Below are 21337 nucleotides of genomic sequence, written 5' to 3' on the forward strand. Positions count from 1 at the left end.
TAGTATCAGGTGCTTCACAAGCTTACACTGATAGTTCCCTGGGAAAGGCTGGTATCTTCCTGTTTCATCAGATGTATGATTTCATTGTACATACGGTGAGGAGCATCCAGACCCCAGATGAAATCCACGTGAGCCCATTCAGGAATGTTCTTATGGTAGATGAGATTGGTCACTTCGGAGAGCAGTGTTCTCACATCATCCGGATTTGAAAGCCAGTCCTGACCCCCAGTCCAGATTGCTGTAGGGACTGTCATGTCTCTAACTTTGTACCTTACAGGAGTTGGCTAGAGAAAATAAATAGTTTTTAACTGTATAACATTTGGACATCCAAACTCATAATTTACTTTTCTAATAAACTCAGTAAATGTGCTCTGTGTTGTGATGAAAGGCGCATGGGCACTGGAGCCGTACAAAACTGCATTGAGAGTTTCTACGCCAACTCCTGCTCAACCTCATTTAACCTCGTTTTCTTCATCTGCAAAATGTGGATGATGCCTGGAATAATTTACCAAGTTAAATGAGAAAACATCTCAATTGCCTAGCGCCTTTGGCATTGCATGTTCAATTCTTTCCCTTCCTATTAGTAAATATTTAATATACAAATTGCCTTTAAAAGATAATACTCCTGTTTTTTTCGAAGATAATTTCACAACATTTCATGAGGTCAGATTGAAAAGATTCTACAGAGAAAGGCAAGAGGATGGAATCTACTGAGAAGGACTTGGTTGGTCACAGGGGTTTTCTGTCCTGTGTCTCAAGAAACATGGGGAAGCCAATGGCACTGAAACTTAGGGAGTTTGAACCTAGAAGTGGTAAGAATTAGATCCTTGCTCTAGTCGCCCATCACCCAGAGAAAGGATATCTAGGATTCCTAGTTCTTGAGATCTTCTCTTATTCAAACAGAACTACCAGATCAGTTTGGCTGGCTGAGAGCCCTTGATGTTAATAAACACCAAGAACTCTCAACAGAAATGTCCAGGCCCACTTCTCAGAAAATCCACCCTGGACCCACGACTCCAATCCTTGGAGTCTTTATTTCTCTTTGTGGTTTTTAAGAATTTGAAGGAATAGCATCTGATACTGTGAGTTATAATAAGACATATGTATATGGTCTTCATCCAAGTTTGTGGTCAGATCCACTTTAATAGAGTAACTAAATGTGGAAAGGACTTCCCTGGTGGCTCACACGGTAAAGCGTCTGTCTACAATGTGGGAGACCTGGGTTCGATCCCTGGGTCAGGAAGATCCCCTGGAGAAGGGAATGGCAATCCACTCCAGGACTATTGCCTGGAAAATCCCATGCACAGAGGAGCCTGGTAGGCTACAGTCCATGGGGTCGCAAAGAGTCGGACACGACTGAGCGACTTCACTTTCACTTTAGATATGGGAGGTTGGAATAGTCTATGGAACCTATGTTTTTCTCATCTAACAGGTGAAAGGATTGGCCTGAATATCAGGACTGGCTCTAAGGCTGTGTGCCTCTATGATGTCTTTTCGTGTAATAATGCTTTTTGGTATGTGTGTTTTTCTTTCCATGACATTTTCTGTCACCTGTTTTGCATGCTTCACTTTCTAATTCATGACCTTAAATATTGATTAATTAAATCTACCTTGGAACTGGTATGCTTTCTCTAAAGCTATCTTTTAGGAAACAAGAAGGATCTAAAAATATATAGCTGATACTCGTGATTGAGAGTTTGCTCTTCAGTGGCACTGCAGTGGTCTCTCCAGTTTCCTAGACTTTTATATCTCGACTGTTATAGAAAAGTGGATGCTAAGTATGATGTGAGACTCTCAAAGATTCACCTGTGTGTGTATTCTGCTCCTTCCAGCTTTATGTTTGTGTGGTCAATATCTGTTTACATTCATATACAAGCTAACCAATAAACTTCAGTGAAGATTTTATGCTCAGAAAAGTTTGATGCCCATTACTTTTACTTTAAATTTTAGTCCATAGCATTGATCACACACACATTTTCTTGGGTAATATGTTTTCATATTTTTCACTTGCAGATTACAGATTCATTAAAAGTGTAACCAGGGAGAATTCTTGCAAATTATCTCATCCAATAATTTTAATTTTAAAGAGAAACAGATTGAGGCCTGAAGAATCAAAGCAGTCTGGCCATCATTACACAACTTTGTAGGGCAGAGGCATAACTAATGCAGTAATTCTCACTTGTTATTAATACTCCTTTTACTGTACCATGAACCAACCTCACTCCTGCCACCTTCATTTTTTTTTTCTGTTGTCATTGTTGTTTTTAAATCCTAAAGATCTTTCTAGCAGCCACCAGACTACACCCTTCCCTTCACTGTCTACCCAGTCTTGCTCCTAGGGGGCCCAGTCCCTTGCTCACAGAGGCAGCATCCTCAGAAAAGTTCTCCTAAGCATTATAACAGTCTTTTTTTTAACTTCTAAAAGTCTCTTGTCAAAGCTTTAAACTTTCTCATATCCTTAAATGAAGTTGAACCAGAATTACTTTCTACTTGAATTCTTTTGTAAGAATTTATTTTATGCCATGCACATAGTTGACTGACAATGTCGTGTTAATTTCTGCTGTACAGCAAAATGATTCAGATATATATTCTTTTTCATTTTCTTTTCAATTATATGCACCAGATATTGAATAGAGTTCTCTGTGCTATACAGTAGGACCCTGCTGTTTATCCATCCTATATATAATAGTTTGCATTTGCTAATCCCAAACTTCAAGTCAGTCCGTCTCCTAACCCCTCCGCCCTGGCAACCACAAGTCTGCTGTTCTATTCGTCTGTAAGTCTCTTTTGTAGATAAGTTCATCTGTGTCGTATTTTAGATGCCACATATAAGTGATAACATGCGGTATTTTCCTTTCTTTCTCTGACATACTTCACTTAGTATGATAATTTCTGGGTCCGTCCATATTGTTGCAAATGGCATTATTTCATTCTTTTTTTTATGGCTGAGTAGTATTCTACTCTACTTGATTTCTTATACTTTATTTCCATTTCTAGAATAAACTGCCAGTATAACTTTTCTCTCATGCATTTCAAAAGGATATATTTTCAGCAGAATGTATTTGATTTTCTTACCTGATTGCCCTTTTCCAGATTTTTGGTCTCACTGCCCCAGTCAAATGCCCGGAGTTCCCCAGAATTCGCTGCCTAAAAGGAAACAACAATTTAGATGGCATTCAAATGTGTTAAGGGATAAAGGTGGGAAGAGGGGTGAAAACATGCTGCCAAGTCTGCAGTTATGAGGGAAGCAGAGGACAAAGCCTGAAGCTGCTTTCCATTCAACTTCAGGATAATCTTCAGGAGAGTGTAAAGACAAGAATAAGGTCCTTCAGGAAGAAAAATGTGCTACAGAACTTGACCACCATATTATACAACCCCAGAAAGTGTATCCCCATCATGGTCTATGTAGGTGGGTATCCTGCACACACCTACAGTGGGAGAGTACCCCCTACAGTTGTGCAATGTAGTGACTCTGGACGAAGATGACCAACACTTAATCCAGTTTAGAATTCTTTAATTTTAATGATAAAATGCCTCTCCCCACTCTTCTCTCTCTCTCTCTCTCTTGCTCTCACACACATCTACCAAAATATAACAATGACCTTTGAAGAACAATTTGACTAGGTTCTAAATTAGAAAAATGGACACTACCAATATTTATGATTTATTAATGTCATCATCACTATTACAACTTTTTGTTGAGTTAAAAGTCTCTCATTTTCAAAAACAAAGTAGTATTTTTAGTACATATGTATATACATTAGTCGCTCAGTCATGTCTGACTCTTTTGCAGCCCCTTGGACTTTAAAGTCCACCAGGCTCCTCTTCCATGGAGTTCCCAGGCAAGAATACTGGAATGGGTGGCCATTCCCTTCTCCGGGGGCATTTTTAATAGGTGAGAATCTAAGGTTAGTGAGGTTCTAACTCTCTGTACTGTGTGCCTTGTCATTCCCACAGCCGATTGGGGTCACTCTATAGTATCATCTATAATGAGCAATATTAGTTTTGTTGCTTCTTCACATGTGAAAGAATAACGAGCAGTCACATTGTTCCTTGAACCGATGGCAGAACAAACTCACCACACTGTGCCTAGAGATGGTTTCCATGACTGTTCATCAGGACATTCCTTCCTCGGCTCCGGGTGCAATCTTCAGCACAGAGGACTTCCGTGGAAGCCTCTCTGGGGAATTAGACCTGCATTTGCATTTTTATTTCTACTTGACCATGCCATCCTGCTGGAAAAGCCTATCTCTGGTCTTATCTTTGAGGTGGCTAGAGACTGAGAAGGTCTCACCTGAACCGTCTGAATTCACATTTTGAGGAGTCTACTAAAGATGTCCTAGGGCCAGTCCTTTCCTCCCATATCTTGAAAAGTTTCAGTTTTCTAGATCAAACTCACAGTTGAAATAGTGTTGACAGAATCACATGTCATCTTGGAATAAAGGTGAAACAACTCCTGGGCTGTCCGAAGAGCACTGACTTTTCCAGACAAACTGCACAAACACCTTCAACAAAGAGTACAAACTCAGCGCCCTTACCTGGCTCCAGTGCAGGATGTTTTGCACAGATGTTCCTGAAGGAGTATGAGCGACATACACATTTGCTCGGCTCTGTAACAAAGCATGAGTAGTTTGTGGGACATGAATGGAAGTCTTCATTCCAGTGCCAAAGAAAGGCAATGCCAAAGAATGCTCAAACTACCACACAATTGCACTCATCTCACACGCTAGTAAAGTAATGCTCAAAATTCTCCAAGCCAGGCTTCAGCAATGTGTGAACTGCGAACTTCCAGATGTTCAAGCTGGTTTTAGAAAAGGCAGAGGAACCAGAGACCAAATTGCCAACATCCGCTGGATCATTGAAAAAGCAAAAGAGTTCCAGAAAAACATCTATTTCTGCTTTATTGACTATGCCAAAGCCTTTGACTGTGTGGATCACAATAAACTGTGGAAAATTCTGAAAGAGATGGGAATACCAGACCACCTGACCTGCCTCTTGAGAAACCTGTATGCAGGTCAGGAAGCAACAGTTAGAACTGGACATGGAACAACAGACTGGTTCCAAATAGGAAAAGGAGTATGTCAAGGCTGTATATTGTCACCCTGTTTATTTAACTTCTATGCAGAGTACATCATGAGAAACGCTGGGCTGGAAGAAGCACAAGCTGGAATCAAGATTGCCGGGAGAAATATCAATAACCTCAGATATGCAGATGATGCCACCCTTATGACAGAAAGTGAAGAGGAACTAAAAAGCCTCTTGATGAAAGTGAAAGAGGAGAGTGAAAAAGTTGGCTTAAAGCTCAACGTTCAGAAAATGAAGATCATGGCATCCAGTCCCATCACTTCATGGCAAATAGATGGGGAAACAGTGGAAACAGTGTCAGACTTAATTTTTTGGGCTCCAAAATCACTGCAGATGGTGACTGTAGCCATGAAATTAAAAGACGCTTACTCCTTGGAAGGAAAGTTATGACCAACCTAGATAGCATATTGAAAAGCAGAGACATTACTTTGCCAACAAAGGTCCGTCTAGTCAAGGCTGTGGTTTTTCCAGTGGTCATGTACAGATGCGACAGTTGGACTATGAAGAAAGCTGAGCACCAAAGAATTGGTGCTTTTGAACTGTGGTGTTGGAGAAGACTCTTGAGAGTCCCTTGGATTGCAAGGAGATCCAACCAGTGCATTCTAAAGGAGATCAGCCCTGGGATTTCTTTGGAAGGAATGATGCTAAAGCTGAAACTCCAGTACTTTGGCTACCTCATGCAAAGAGTTGACTCATTGGAAAAGACCCTGATGCTGGGAGGGATTGGGGGCAGGAGGAGAAGGGGACGACAGAGGATGAGATGGCTGGGGCATCACCAACTCAATGGACGTGAGTTTGAGTGAACTCCGGGAGATGGTGATGGACAGGGAAGCCTGGCGTGCTGCTATTCATGGGGTTGCAAAGTGTCGGACACGACTGAGTGACTGAACTGAACTGAAGAGCAAATCTTCAGGGTGTCAAATGCAGAAATGGGAACATCATTAACGTCCCAGCATTTATCCATGAAATAGAAAACTACACATGCACATAATTAAAAAATGCCCCTAAACCTATCCCAAGCACCTGAATTTTTCATCTGAGAAAAGCTTTTCATTAGACATCTGACTTTATCTTTTAGAAAGCTTTCCTAAAGTAATTAACTGAGACTGCATTCAAATCTCACTTCTGCTGTTTATTTTTTAGGAGAAATTGAGAGCATAGCTTAATCCACTAAATGTGAGGTTATTAATCTGCAAAGTGGGAATATTGATAATACCTGTTTCATTGGGTTGTTATAGGGAATAATAGCCTGGCATGCAATGAAATGCTTATCAAATGATAGCTGTTCATCATATTTTTGATTTAAAAAAAGGCAAAAAAATCTTCAGGAATTAAAACCATGTTCCTCCAGCTGTTGACAGATAGCCCTCCACTGTCTGGTGTCCTTGGGGAACTGTCCCCTCTGCAGAGAGCTGCACTGCCCATCTCCCCATGACTGGTGCTGTCTGTGGGGGTTATAAAGACCCAGCCCTCTCATGCTAACTTGGGACAATTCTGAAGGATCATCCCATCTTTACAGATCCCTAGAGGGTCAACTGAGGTTCCCACTGAGGCTACATCCCAGCTGGACTTTTTTGATCTACCAAGTCCTGTTGCCTTCCCTTTCCTATGTGTTATCCCAAGGCCATAGCCTGAATCATTCTGCACACGAATCTCCATCTCAGAGTACGCTTCCTGGGGAACCCACTGTCATGCTTGCCAAATGGAAGCTATGCCTTGTGTGTGCTAAGTTGCTTCAGTTGTGTCTGACTCTTTGCAATCCTATGGGCCATAAACTGCCAGGCTTCTCTGTTTATGGGATTCTCCAAGCATGAATACTGGAGTGGGTTGCCATGCCCTCCTCCAGGGGATCTTCCCAACCCAGGGACCAAACCTGTGTCTCTTACATCTCCTGCATTGGCAGGCAAGTTCTTTACCACTAACACCACCTGGGAAGAACTGGGAAGCTATCTTAGCCAAACTGAAACTCCCAGACAGCCTATCACAGGACTTAAACTACAAACTGGAAAGGTCTGAGTAAAAAGAAGACATGGATGGTGCACAGCAGTTTTCTCTTTCGACTTATGGGTTCTAATCACATATTTTTGCAGATGTTAATTCACTGTAGGAAAGCTGTTTTCAGACCTCTTCAATCTTGAATCTATGGAGTTAATGCGTAGTCATGCTGTTATGTTAAACTTGACTCAGCCCATGCTGAAGTATTTTCTGCACAGTATTATGATTTGAATAAAACTGAGTTTCTTGGAGCATCACTTCCCTAAATCTTCCATGGCATTAGCTCACCCTCAAGGAGAGAGACTAATAATTGTTTGCTTTGTTCTGGGACACTGAGAATTGACGAGGCTGCCACTTACCATGTTCATATTCTTTGGATTAAATCCTCCCAGGAGTAACATGATGTTGCTACAAATCTGATCCATAATCACCTGGCTGCAAAGGTACACAACAAACTGTCTAAGAAATCGGGTCTGGTAGAGAAATTCTCTTTTGCCAAACAATCCCTGTAAAAACATGAAATGAAATAGTCATTATAGTAAAAAAGAAGTGTCTCTAATGTAAAAGCATATTTCCTAGCCAATGGACTGGAAAACTCTTGTGCATAGGCAAGGAATTTTCTGAGGAATCACATACCTTGATCATCATATCTGGCAGCAGCAAAAATTTGGTCCCAGGGCTTTTTGCATATTTAATAGTAGCTATGGGTGCTAAAGCAAAATACATTTTTATTTTCTGAGCCAGCTCTGGCATGGTGGAAAATGCAATAAAGCCTGCAAAAAAGAAATATGTCAACATGGATATTGAATATCCTAGAGCGAATAAAATGCTTATTTTACTTTTATCAAGATGTTTCAGTAATTGTTTTGTTCTTTAGTAGCTAAGTAATTGGAGAAGGCAATGGCACCCCACTTCAGTACTCTTGCCTGGAAAATCCCACGGATGGAGGAGCCTGGAAGGCTGAAGTCCATGGAGTCGCTGAGGGTCGGACACGACTGAGCGACTTCACTTTCACTTTTCACTTTCATGCATTGGAGGAGGAAATGGCAACCCACTCCAGTGTTCTTGCCTGGAGAATCCCAGGGACGGGGGAGCCTGGTGGGCTGCTGTCTATGGGGTTGCACAGAGTCGGACACAACTGAAGCAACTTAGCAGCAGCAGCTAAGTAATTATGTGTGTTCTAACTCTCTTGAGAAATTATAAGCTCCTTGACAGGCAAAAACAACAGCAGCAACCGCATCTCTGAGCTTCCTCTGACGTATAGGATACTTGCTGCCCATTACTAGGTTTTCAGTGAATTATTAAATTATTGAACCCAATAATACGGATTTTGAGAAAATATGTATTTTGAGAGGTAACTATATGTTAGACACTTTGAGGAGAGTTTCATGGATCTTACTTAATTCTCAGATGCTTGTGAGGTATTTTTCATAAATCTTTATAGTGAGAGACATCAAGGCTGAGAGACATTTTCTTGTTTATTGATAAAAAGTATGTTCTCTAACATAATGGGTATTGAGATAACAGAGTTTTGCTGGTTTTCTTGGATCTCCAGCTTTTCTGGAGCCCAAATTGGAACACAGTAGCTCAGGTGGGAAAGAATCCACCTGCAATGCAGGAGACCCTGGTTCGATTCCTGGATTGGGAAGATTTGCTGGAGAAGGGATAGGTTACCCACTCCAGTATTCTTGGGCTTCCCTGTGGCTCAGCTGCTAAAGAATCTGCCTGCAATGTGGGAGACCTGGTTTCAGTCCCTGGGTTGGGAGGATCTCCTAGAGAAGGGAACAGCTACCCACTCCAATATTCTGGCCCAGAGAATTCCATGGATTGTATAGTCCATGGGGTTGCAAAGAGTCAGACACGACTGAGCAATTTTCACACACACTAGTAGAAAAGTCGTCCAGTGAACTGGATTCCAGTTCTTATTTCCGCCCATAGACTAGGTATGGGATATTGGTAAAGTCAGTCTGTGCCTCAGTTTCCATACTTATAAAATAGAGACTAATACCCCAGATTGCAAAGAGACAATCTTTCTAGAGCCTTTGGGAGGAAAATACTATTGTAGACAGCCAGGGCATGGCCATTATATTTGAAATACTATGTGTCTATTTCAAAAGCACCTGCACACTCTCTGTCTAAGCTGATATTTGCATGTTGTGGGGCAGGAGGGTGGGCAGGGAGAAACCAGAATCTCATGGCCCTGAAGAAGCCAGATCTGAGAGAAGTGTGTGATGCCTGGCCTGGCTGTGCTCATATACGCTCACATTTCTCCTGAATATACAAACCTGATTTTTTTTGGAACCTACCCATGGTGGTGCCCTGTGAATAGCCGACATAATAAATCTTTTCTTGGCCCGTTTTCTGCAAAATAAAGTTTATGACTGCAGGAAGGTCAAACCTAGCCATCTCATCATAGCTACAAGGGGAAAAGACAAAGTTATATGAAAAATTATAACCAGAAACAAACAAAAGCAGCCCCCCAGGGTTTACAAACACCCTTGAGTTGTCAGTCCTATCCATCAGCTTGTTACTGTGTTCCTCACAACACTCAGGATGGACTTGTTTCAAACCCATGATACGTGGGTGCCTCTGGGAGCATGGGCTGTTAGCAAACTGCTGTTTTCTCTAGAAATTATCAAAGAGAAATAACCATCTTAATCAACATTCAGTGAGCACAAGCTCCACCTCCTGGTGGGGGTGTCCTTGTTATTCGACTAGCAGAATAGAACAGGGCCAAACAGATTGTTTGTTTTTGAGGCCATGCCAGGTGACCTGCAGGACCTTAGTTCCCCACCAGGGATTAGACCCATACTGCCTGCAGTGGAAGCATGAAGTCTGAATGATTGGACTGCCAGAGAATTCCTATGCAGATTCTTTATATGAAATGTATTAAAGATGCTGCAGGGTCCCTTCTCTGGTGAAATGGATAAACAGCAAGTTGAATATCAATAGATCATTCAAATAAAAACATTGAAAAAACTTTTGTAAGAGTGTGAGAGATATAGTAACCAAGTTGATGGCCCCTAAGGCTTGTTCATTCCCCGTATATCTTTAACACTGCCTGTCCTCATCATCTTCTGGGGGTGGGAGTTCTCACTTAGGGAAGAGTCAGTCCCAGGATATCCATCTACAAGGAAATGGACCTACATTTCTCCCATTCCAGTCTCCATCACCTGACACTAACCAGCATTCTTATCCCACTGGCCATACCAACCTTCTACTTGAGGAATTCAATTTACTGCCCCCAGAGAATCACTAGTCAACTATGACAATTAGGGGACATAGTGTTGGGATATTGATGGGCCAACCAAAGTAAATTATCCTAATACCAGGAGCTCTAATTCTTTACTCAGTTCTCCCAAAAATATCCATGTTCACCTCCACTCTCAAGATTTACATATACCTGAAAGCCCAGAACTCATCTTGGTCTACGGAGAGGGTCTTGTGCTTCCGAGACCAAGTGTTTCCTCTGCTGTTTCCCAGCCACACGTCAAAACCAGCATCTGCCAGAATGAAGCCCAGGCTGTTGTTGGGCAGGTTGGAAATCCAGTTGCTAGCATCTCCCAACAGGCCATGCTGCAGTAACACCACAGGTCTGGGACCTACAGAAAAGTGAATTTCAACAGCGTGTAATGTTCTGCACCTGCCTTATCCCTTAATGTGTTTGAAGGTTTAAAGTTAGACAGACCTGTGTTCAAACCTCGATTCAGCTGCTTGCTAACTTGATTACCTTGGGCAGTTACTTAACCTTTCTGTGCCTTGATTTCCTCATGAAGAAAATAGTATTTTTGTTATGATTAAGTAAAATAGTGCACAAGAAGCAGATGGCAGAATGTCTGGCACAGAGAAAGAATCAATTACGTTTGCCTTCTATTGTTGCTTTTGTGTAGTTACCATTATCGTTAGACTTGTCTGGGGTCAGAGGATATTGGAAGTGCCCCAGGAAGAACATACAGAATTAATTTAATTATATATAATTATAACTATCATACACAAATAATAAAATAATGTTATTATATTTTAATAAGCTATATTATAAAATTATATATAAATATATGTGTATATTAATATCATAATATCAATAATGTATACTATGGGCTGTAAAAAGAGTCAGACACAACTTAGTGACTGAGCAATAAAATTAATATACAATTTAAAATTAGGATTCTAAAGTATATATAATTATTGACATACTATTAATATACACACATATAAATATATACAAATATATTTAATATATTATATATTTACTATATTAATAATATATAAACATACACTTGTGTAATTATAAATAGGATATTTACACACACACACACACACATATATATACACACACACACCATACACTTAATGGCTTAATTATTATAGATCTTTCAAATCAAGAGGACTGGCAAGCCAACTTGAAGGAATTCCAACTGTTAAACATGTGAAAGTTTTAACATCAGAATAAATAATGATGATATAAATTACATCCCATTGAATAAATTAAAAATGTATGAGTTAATATTGACACCAAGAAAAAAATAAACAAGTAATTATGGGAGGAAAAAACTCTTAGTTACAGCATCTGTGTGAAAGTGTCATTCATTTGTGTCTGACCTTTGTGACTCTCTGGACTGTAGCCTGCCAGGCTCATCTGTCCATGGAATACTCCAGGCAAGAATACTGGAGTGGGTTGCCATTCCTTTCTCCAGGGATCTTCCTGACCCAGGGATCGAGCCCAGGTTTCCCGCATTGCAGGCAGATTCTTTACTGTGTGAGCCACCAGGGAATATGGAAACTTGGATGGTGTTTAAATTCATCCATGGATGCTAAAATTAGTGGGTAAAAGTTTGAATAGGTATAGGATATTTACATATCTTGAAAATATCTCCTCATAAATTATGAATTCCAGAGTGAAGAATGTGAACTTTATGGTAGAAAAACAGCAGATACCACCTTAGCAAAGTGATCATTGCTAAATATTGCCAAAATGGAAATGCCTGACCTCTTAAAAGTTAGTAGCTCTTGTCATTCAGTAAACAGTTCTTATCAGTGAACTGAGTCCATACTCAGTCCATACTCAGAGCCTCCATATAAGACAAAGGCCTTTCTATAGCAAACTCATTCAGCATCTGGGCAATCTTCATGAATGCTGTTTGCCTCATTTTGTCCTTCTGGAGAGAGAACTCGAGGGCTGCTACTGCAAGGCCAGGATAAAGGAACTCAGAGTTAGTTTAGGTTTTCCTTTATGTCTGGTCCTTGAGTTCATCCTCTTAACCCTCAAGGAGATGACCTTAACATGAGGTGATCAAATCAAGGCGAATCAGTGCTCCTCTTTGGAGCCCTAAGGACGTTTCCCCTAATTGGGGCCAGCTTGGTCCTCCTTAGCAGTACGCTTTGTACTTATGGTTCACCTAGTGAATGAATTGGCTTAGAAATGATTTATTTCATTTCAGATTTCCCCTTGAGTCATGGGCTTTCATTTAAATTACAGCTAGCAGGTGAGTGTGTAAGGGCTGCTTAAAGATCTATCGTTTCTGAAGATGGCCCAGCCTATTTCACCTCTTGATGTAAATATTTGAAGCTAACAACGATTACTTGAGAAAATAAAATTTAAAAAAGGCTTTTGTCACAAACTTATAGACATCTTTCAGTTGTTTCAGTATGAATTTTATCCGCCCTCTTTTTGAAGAGACGGTGAGAAATCCTTTTCCATCACTGCTGGGGGATTTCTTCCTTGAAGAGGCCAATGGGAGCTGCAGGAACAACATCAGCCACTAGAGGGGAGTATTCTGCACCCGGTAGCTCAGTTGGTAAGGAATCCGCCTGCAACGCGGGAGACCTGGATTCGATCTCTGGGTTGGGAAGATCCCCTGGAGAAGGAAACGGCCGCCTACCCCAGTATTCTGGCCTGGAGAATTCCATGGACTGTGTAGTCCATGGAGTCTCAAAGAGTCGGACATGACCGAGTGACTTTCACTCACCTTGAACTCCAATTGCCTGGGCAATGAGAAAACAGTCTGAATAAACAGTATTGAAGAAAACAAACTCCATCCATGAATAGGTGCTGCAGGTAACCCCCTAAGCTTATGAAAGGCCGCAGTCTCCTGACTGCTTGGAAGAACTGTGGCTTGCTTTCCCTCTAGGATTCATGGGGCTTAGTGAAAAAGTTCTATCTCCAGGCCATTCATTTATTTATAAAAAATTCATTCATTCATTCCACATATTTTTGGCACCTGCCATGTGCTTGGCACTGTTTTAGGCACTGGTTATACCCTTAAACAAAACTGATAAAGTTTCTTGCTGAGTTTACATCCTGGTTGGGAGAGACAGTTAATAAACAAACGAGAAAATATCTATCATATCAATGGTGTTAAGGGCTATAAGGAAAAGTAATCAGGATAAAGGGCCAGATATCCATAGTTGGGAAGGGTTTGTTCTTTTGAACAGACTGGTTAGGGAAGAACATGGCAGAAGACCTGAAAGAGAGGCCAGAGCAAACTGCATGGATATCTGATGAAACTGTGTTCCAGAGAGAGAACTGGAAGTTCAAAAGCGCTGACATAAGGGCATGCTGGACATATATAAAGCATAGCTATTTAGCTGGTGTGAAAAAAAGCTGCACATTCCCCCCAACAGTGCAAAAGAGTGCCCTTTTCTCCACAGCCTCTCCAGTAGAAAACCATAATTTAAAAAGACACGTGTATCCCAAAGTTCATTGAAGTACTATTTACAATAGCCAGGATGTGGAAGCAACCTAAATGTCCATCATGAGAGAAATGGATAGAGATGGTGTGGTATATATACACAATAGAATATTAATCATAAAAAGAAACAAAATTGGGTCATTTGTTGAGATGTGGATGGAGCTAGAGTCTGTCATGCAGTGTGAAGTAAGTCAGAGAAAATCAAATATCATATATTAATATATATATGTGGTCTTCCCTTGTGGCTCAGCTTGTAAAGAATCTGCAATATAGGAGACCTGGGTTCAGTCTCTGTGTTGGAAAGATCCCCTGGAGAAGGGAAAGGCTACCCACTCCAGTATTCTGGCCTGGAGAATTCCATGGACTGTATAGTCCATGGGGTCACAAAGAGTCAGACACGACTGAGAGATTTTCACTTCACAATGTATATATGTGGAATCTAGAAAGATGGTACAGATATATCTATTTGCAGGTCAAGAATAGGGACACAGACCTAGAGAATTGATATGTGGACATGGGGGAGGGGGAAGGAGAGGGTGGGGTGAATTTTGAGATGAGGCTTGATATATATACACTGTGCTGTGTGCTGTTCTGAGTTGCTCAGTCGTGTTCGACTCTGTGCAACCCCATGGACTTAGCTCGCCAGGTTCCCACCATGTGTAAAACAGATAGCTAGTGGGAACCTGCTTTATAGTACAGGGAGCTCAGCTTGGTGCTCCTTGATGACCTAGGAGGGGTGGGATTGGGGTAGGGAGGAAGGGAAGTCCGAGAGGGTGGGGATGTATGTATACATCTAGCTGATTGACTTCCTTGTACAGCAGAAAGTAACAACATTATAAAATAATTATACTTCAAAGAAAAAAATAAAATGAAGATATATTATTTGAAAAAGCTGTACAAATGTAAATTAGAGTAAAATAGAACCCTGAAGCTTCTTTATACCAAAGCCAAATAGCATTCATTCAGCATTTTCTGGTCCTAGTTAAGACAGGAATCTTAATTTGAGTGCAGGTTTTGCAACATACTAGCAAGTACTAGCAGAGATTCTCTGGGTAATTTAACCTCTGTGAGTGGCAGTTTCTTCAGATTATTATGAAAGCTAAATGGGATTAATGTAAATGAATTTAGCATTGTACCTGGTATATGGAAAGAAGACAGTAAGAAATTACATTATCTGTACTCATGACTCATAACATAGTGGCTGCTGTAAATGTAGCTCTCGCCTTTTAAAAGGAATAGAGCCAAATGTAGCTGAAGGATGGGTATACTTTAATTAGTAATGAAGGTGAACTTCTTAAAAGCCAACAGTGGCTGAAAATCATTATTTAAAAAAAGGGATTGTAAGAGCAATGGAAACATGTACCAAAACCTTAAAATATACATATAGTGCTCAATTCTTTAAAAGACTTTACTGAAAAGCTAAGCAACATCTTAAATATTTACAGGATATTTATAAGACTATCTGGATGGGGAATATAGTGTGCTAGGGTGGATATCAGATGCCATGTTGGAGTTTATATTCTTTGTGAGCAAAGTTTGCTGTGATCTATTTTCATGGGAAATAGATGGGAAAACAGTGGAAACAGTGTCAGACTTTATTTTTCTGGGCTCCAAAATCACTACAGATGGTGACTGCCGCCATGAAATTAAAAGAGGCTTACTCCTTGGAAGGAAAGTTATGACCAACCTAGATAGCGTATTCAAAAGCAGAGACATTACTTTGCCAACAAAGGTTCGTCTAGTCAAGGCTATGGTTTTTCTTGTGGTCATGTATGGATGTGAGAGTTGGACTGTGAAGAAGGCTGAGCGCTGAAGAATTGATGCTTTTGAACTGTGGTGTTGGAGAAGACTCTTGAGAGTCCCTTGGACTGCAAGGAGATCCAACCAGTCCATTCTGAAGGAGATCAGCCCTGGGATTTCTTTGGAGGGAATGATGCTAAAGCTGAAACTCCAGTACTTTGGCCACCTCATGGGAAGAGTTGACTCATTGGAAAAGACTCTGATGCTGGGAGGGATTGGGGGCAGGAGGAGAAGGGGACGACAGAGGATGAGATGGCTGGATGGCATCACTGACTCGATGGACGTGAGTCTCAGTGAACTCCGGGAGCTGGCGATGGACAGGGGGGCCTGGCGTGCTGCGATTCATGGGGTCGCAAAGAGTCGGACACGACTGAGTGACTGATCTGATCTGATCTGATTTAAGAGATCATCAGGGGATATTCTAGAATATTTATATAGGAGGGATTGGGGGGAATGAATTAATTACTAGAAGGGATAAAAAATAAACTTTTCTTGAAGGTGTTTTTTGAAAAGCAAATTCTGTGTTTAGAGACTTCCCTGGTGGTCCAGTCGTTAAGAATTCTCCTTTCAATGCACGGGATGTGGTTTCAATCCCTGGTCAGGGAACTAAGATCCCACATGCTGAGGGGCAACTAAACCTGTGTGCTGCAAGTAGAGAAAGCCTGTGTGCTCAGCACAGCCAAAAAAACCACAAAAAACCATACCTCACTGTTTATTTGAGATAATTGGGAGTGGGGCAGTGGTGATGGGAATTAAGAAGGAGCTGAAGCCACTTTTTGGCTGGAATAATGGGCCCAGTCTGTACCAAAAATCCATGTTTCTTTCTACATACTCAAATCACAAGGAATTCTTTACTGTAGGGAAGACTGCGATGTTGGGATAATATAGGGGAAATCATACCTGTCTTCTTAAGTTGCACGAGGCCTTGAGGAATCCTGTTAACAGAAAGGATATATCCATCTTCTGTTAAGACTTCATACTCCTCACAAGGATAACGTTTATGTTGGATGATTTCACTCTACAGAAAAAGCAAAAAAAAATTTTTTTAGTTCAGTTCTGTATGGTTATGTTCTCAATGATTATAAAGTAAAAAGTAGATTTCTTGAGCATGGAAGAAATAGACAAGAAATTCCTTGCTTCTCACTAGCTAATTAGATTATTGTTTTTTAAAAAAAGTAAACCTTTTCCAGTTCTCATTTTCTTTATCTTTAATGTGGAGATTGAACTAGAAGGATAGTTTTTAAAGTGTAGCCCTGAGCCAAGAGCATAGCATCACTTAGACAATTGGTAGAAACACAAAATGATCAGTTTCCACTCAAACCTATTGAATTGAAAACTCTGAGGATAGGGTGCAGCAATTTGGGTCTTAACAAGTCTCTTAGGAAATTCTGATGCACTCTAACATTTGAGAACCACTGGACAAGAACATTTATTCCAAAACCTGAGCATGTGTCAGAAACATTCAGGGCACTTAAATATTACTGACTCACTTCAGGTTAGGAATCAGGTAATTCCAATGCATTTGTAGAATATAAAGCTGCCAAATCTCCTAAGTATCCTCAGTTTCTGCCCATTGTCATTACTTAGAGGAGGAGGGAATTATTCCTATTAGCTGCTGGTTTTAAAGGAACAGGAGAGGAGAAAGCCAGGTGCAAAGTGGCCCGTGTAGTATACAGGATAAAAGGGCGTAGTAGTTAAGGGAAAGGCTGTGGGGTCCCACCGCTTGAGTTTTTAAATCCTGACTCTTGGACTAATATATAAGCTGTGTGATCTTAGGAAATTTAGTTAACCTGCCCCTATTGCTCAGTTTATTTGTTCATAAATTAGCTACACCAATAGTTTATTCAGGCTTCCTGGGTGCCTCAGTGGTAAAGAATCTGCCTGCAATGCAGGAGATGCAGATTTGATCCCTGAGTCAGGAAGATATCCCCTAGTGGAGGAAATGGCAATCCACTCCATTTTCTTGCTGGGACAATCCCATGGACAGAGGAAGGCTACAGCCTGTGGAACCTCAAAGACAACTGAGCACCCAGACGTGCACGTACAATAGTTTGCATTCTGTGGGATTATTGCAAAGAATGTAAAAAGATAATTCACATGTGACACCAACAAGATTGACTGGTTCATAGTAGGGACTTAAAGAGCATTAGCTGCTACTGTAATTAAAAATCACCCCTACCCCTTCAAGTAACTCCTATTCATCTTTCAGAATTCAGGTTAAGAAATCTTTCTTCAGAAAAACGTTCTTAAATTCTCTATTTTACATTTTCTTTTTTGATGTCACTGCTCTTGTGGTTAATAATTGAGTGTCTGTCTTCTCTGCTGGATTGTTAACTCCATGAACTCAGGGCTTTGATATGCTTAGATTTAACTTTGGTGCTTAGCCCAGTATTGAGGCCTAACAGGTGCTCAATTAACACTAGCTGGAAGAATACTTGAGTGAGGCAAGTTGTATACCAAAATATAGGATAAATTATATCCATATGAATTTGTTGTGTGTATATGCTCAGACAATTAGTCATGTCCCATTATTTACAACCCCATGAACTGTAGCCTGCCAGGCTCTTCTGTCCACGACATTTTCCAGGCAAGAATACTGGAGTGGGTAGCCATTTCCTTCTCCAGGGGATCTTTCCAATACAGGAATTGAACCCATGTTACTGTGTCTTCTGCATTGGCAGGCATATTCTTTATCACTGAGCCAGATCTTTAGGAGACATCCTTCTGGCCCTTAGAAGTTCCTATACAGATTCTTCTGGGTTGTTGAGTGAAGAGAATCTCTTTAGTTGTAGATATAGCTAATCTCCCTGGGCCTCACCTACTGGGTGTGCCTAGCACCTACACAACGCTCGGGCTTCAGGAGCCCGAAGACTAAAATCCATTCAATTGGACTTGGCATGGAGAATTGTACATGGAGAGGCAAATTAAGATAGAAAATTCTTATAATCTCTCATATAAATTAAATGAAGTAGAATAGAAGTACTTCAGAGTACTAATTTATGTGGCTTCTCCGATGGCTCATGGTAAAGAATCCACCTGCAATGTAGGAATCGAGAGTTTGATCCCTAGGTGGGGAAGATCCCCCGGAGAAGGAAATGGCAACCCATTCCTAGTATTTGCATGTGTGTAGATTCAGAATATTTCAATAGCCTATTTAGAGTTTTAGAATTCATTCAAGGAAGTTTCTGTAAAAAGCATCTTAAATCTGTATAAAGGTATATTAAGTCTATGATAAAGCTGTGGAGCATGAACATTACAGAGAGTGACCTTACTCAGCTGGAGGCAGCCTCTTCTTCCCTGGGAGGATTTGTTGCAGAGTGGTTACAATCATGAGTTGTGTGTTCAGGCAGGCCTAGATTTGAATTCTAGTTCTACCACCTACCAGGGATGGGGCTGATTTGAGTTGCTTAACTTCTTTCATCTCAGTTCTTTGATTGCGAAAATGAGGATGGTCATATCTATAGCATAGGACAGTGAAGATGAAATAATACCTTTTCAGCTTTCATCACAATGTCTGCTGTGGGATAAGTATTACTATACCATGAATGTTATTAAAATTCAGCTAAGAATGTGAGCAGAAGCCAAAAAAAATTCTGTGGGATGCCTAGAGAGGTCACATCATTCATGAATTTTACTGACAGGAAGACCTCTCTATCATTCATAAGGGTCCTTTTATTGCCAGTCAACAGAGTTACCAGTTCAAACTAGGATTAAATAGATTAGAATGGCACAAAATGTTACTAAAAAGGGCTGTCCTGAGAGTAAGAAAGGAGGTCTAACATCTTTCTAATATTGGAAAAAGTAGAAGAGGAATATAATTAGCACAGATGATATGGAAATAATCATAGCTCTGAGCTTGACCCAAGACACTGCAATGATTTAACAGTTCATAGGATGAACCTAAGAATTCAAGAAAAAGTTAAATTGCATTTGAAGCTCAAAGGAATTTAATTATTTGCCTGAATTTACCAAAACTGTTCGAGGTGAGCCCATATCCACTCACACCCAGCTTAGTGTTCTTTTCAGGACAATATGTTAATTTACAACTATGCTCTACTAGCAAAAATCACCACCACATATAAATATGATACATAGTGCAGATAATATACAGTTGTAAGCAATAAGCACATAAGGTACTTCCTTTCCCCCAAACATGGAAAATCCCGACTTACAATATTCATGAATGCTTCTGGGTCCACAGTGGTAGTTCGCATATGTCCTGAATTCACATTTCTCTGGAACAAATGGGCCACCAGGATCAGAAGCCACATCTCGTTTCTGTATGAAACAATCCATTCTCTTGACAAGATTTTTGGCATGGTTCAACACCTGCATTTATCTCTTCCTGGTCATATAACAACTGATTCTAAAGTCAGAAGAACCTCTAGGTTTAAAAACTTTTTCACATGTTTGCCAGCTATAATTTCTTCTCCAAATTCCAAAGCATATTAAATAAGCTTGGTTGATAGGAATGAAGGAACATAAAGTAGAATGGAAACACCATCCAGAGCGTCCCAATACTATCTGGCTCCTCCCATTCCATCACATGAATTGGTGTGTAGAAAGAACTTTCTCTGATGCAACCTGCAATTAAGTGCATCTGATACAACCCATAAAAATCTCTGTTCACCATCAGGTAATATGAACCTGGTTGTGCTTAGCCACTCAGCCGTGTCTGACTCTTTTTGACCCCATGGACTGTAGCCCGCCAAGCTCCTCTGTCCATGGGGATTCTCCAGGCAAGAATACTGGAGTGGGTTGTCATGCCCTCCTCCAGGGGATCTTCCCAACCCAGGGACTGAACCCGGGTCTCCTGCATTGCAGGCAGATTCTTTACCACTGAGCCATCAGGGAAGCCCAATATGAACATAGGAAGGAAGCATCATTTTCTTTTTACCTAGTTCTTCAAAAAATTTTTTTATTGGAATAAACTTGATTTATAGTGTGTTAGTTTTAGATGTACAGCAAAGTGTATCTGTTATACATATATGTATATCCCCTCTTTTTTAGATTTTTTCCCCCATATTAGTCATCACAGAGTATTGAGTAGAATTCCCTGTGTTATACAGCAGGCCCTTATTATCTATTTTATATTTATGTATAGTAATGTGTATATGTTAATACCAATATTCCGATTTCTCTCCCTTTACCCCTTTGTAACCATAGGTTTATTTTCTACATCTGTAAGTCTATTTCTGTTTCATAGATAAGACAAGTGTATGATATCACTTATATGTGGAAACTGAAACAAAGGTACAAACGAACTTTTTCCTATTTCTTATCTTACCTTTATTTTGTTAAGTAGAAAGATATGAAGTCTGCAGAAAACTTTACAGTCACATTCTAGGGCTTTAGTGATCACTGTCCTTTGGTTGAAGGTCAATGTAGTGATAAGCAATTTTACTTAAAATGTGGAAAAAATTTTAAGATATTTTCTATTTTCAGTGATGAGTAAAAACATTGATTGGAAGACTGAATCCTCCATGTTTAGGTCATTTCTAACTAGCTCAGCTAAATAGATGATGAGTTTTATTTGGGGTTATAATCACTAGTTAGTAGCTGAGAGATTAATTTGACGGATATCTGGTAATTAAATCATCTGCAATAACTAAAGTGAGTTGCAGCCTAGTTATTCTCATGAACTAAATGTCCCAGTTCAACCAACTGTTTGAGCAATGCCTTAACCAACTAATATTTAAGCAAAGCAGGAGAATAGTCTTACTGTCATTGTAAGTAAAGAATGTGTTGGAATTTAAGAAAAAATACTA

General features: G+C 40.3%; 1 protein-coding gene across 1 annotated transcript; it reads right to left on the bottom strand.

The window, feature by feature from the left end:
* Positions 1–14: 14 nt before the first annotated feature.
* LIPM (lipase family member M) lies at positions 15–19888 on the bottom strand. Its single transcript, XM_005897710.2, has 9 exons — positions 19742–19888; positions 16470–16587; positions 10484–10682; positions 9387–9496; positions 7717–7853; positions 7440–7586; positions 4539–4610; positions 3076–3147; positions 15–284 (listed from the first exon to the last, which is right to left on the bottom strand). Exons 1-9 carry the CDS (start codon positions 19886–19888, stop codon positions 15–17), a joined length of 1272 nt encoding a protein of 423 aa, XP_005897772.1.
* Positions 19889–21337: the final 1449 nt, after the last annotated feature.

The sequence above is a fragment of the Bos mutus genome, chromosome 26 (assembly GCF_027580195.1).
Source record: "Bos mutus isolate GX-2022 chromosome 26, NWIPB_WYAK_1.1, whole genome shotgun sequence".
Taxonomy (NCBI): Eukaryota; Metazoa; Chordata; class Mammalia; order Artiodactyla; family Bovidae; genus Bos; species Bos mutus.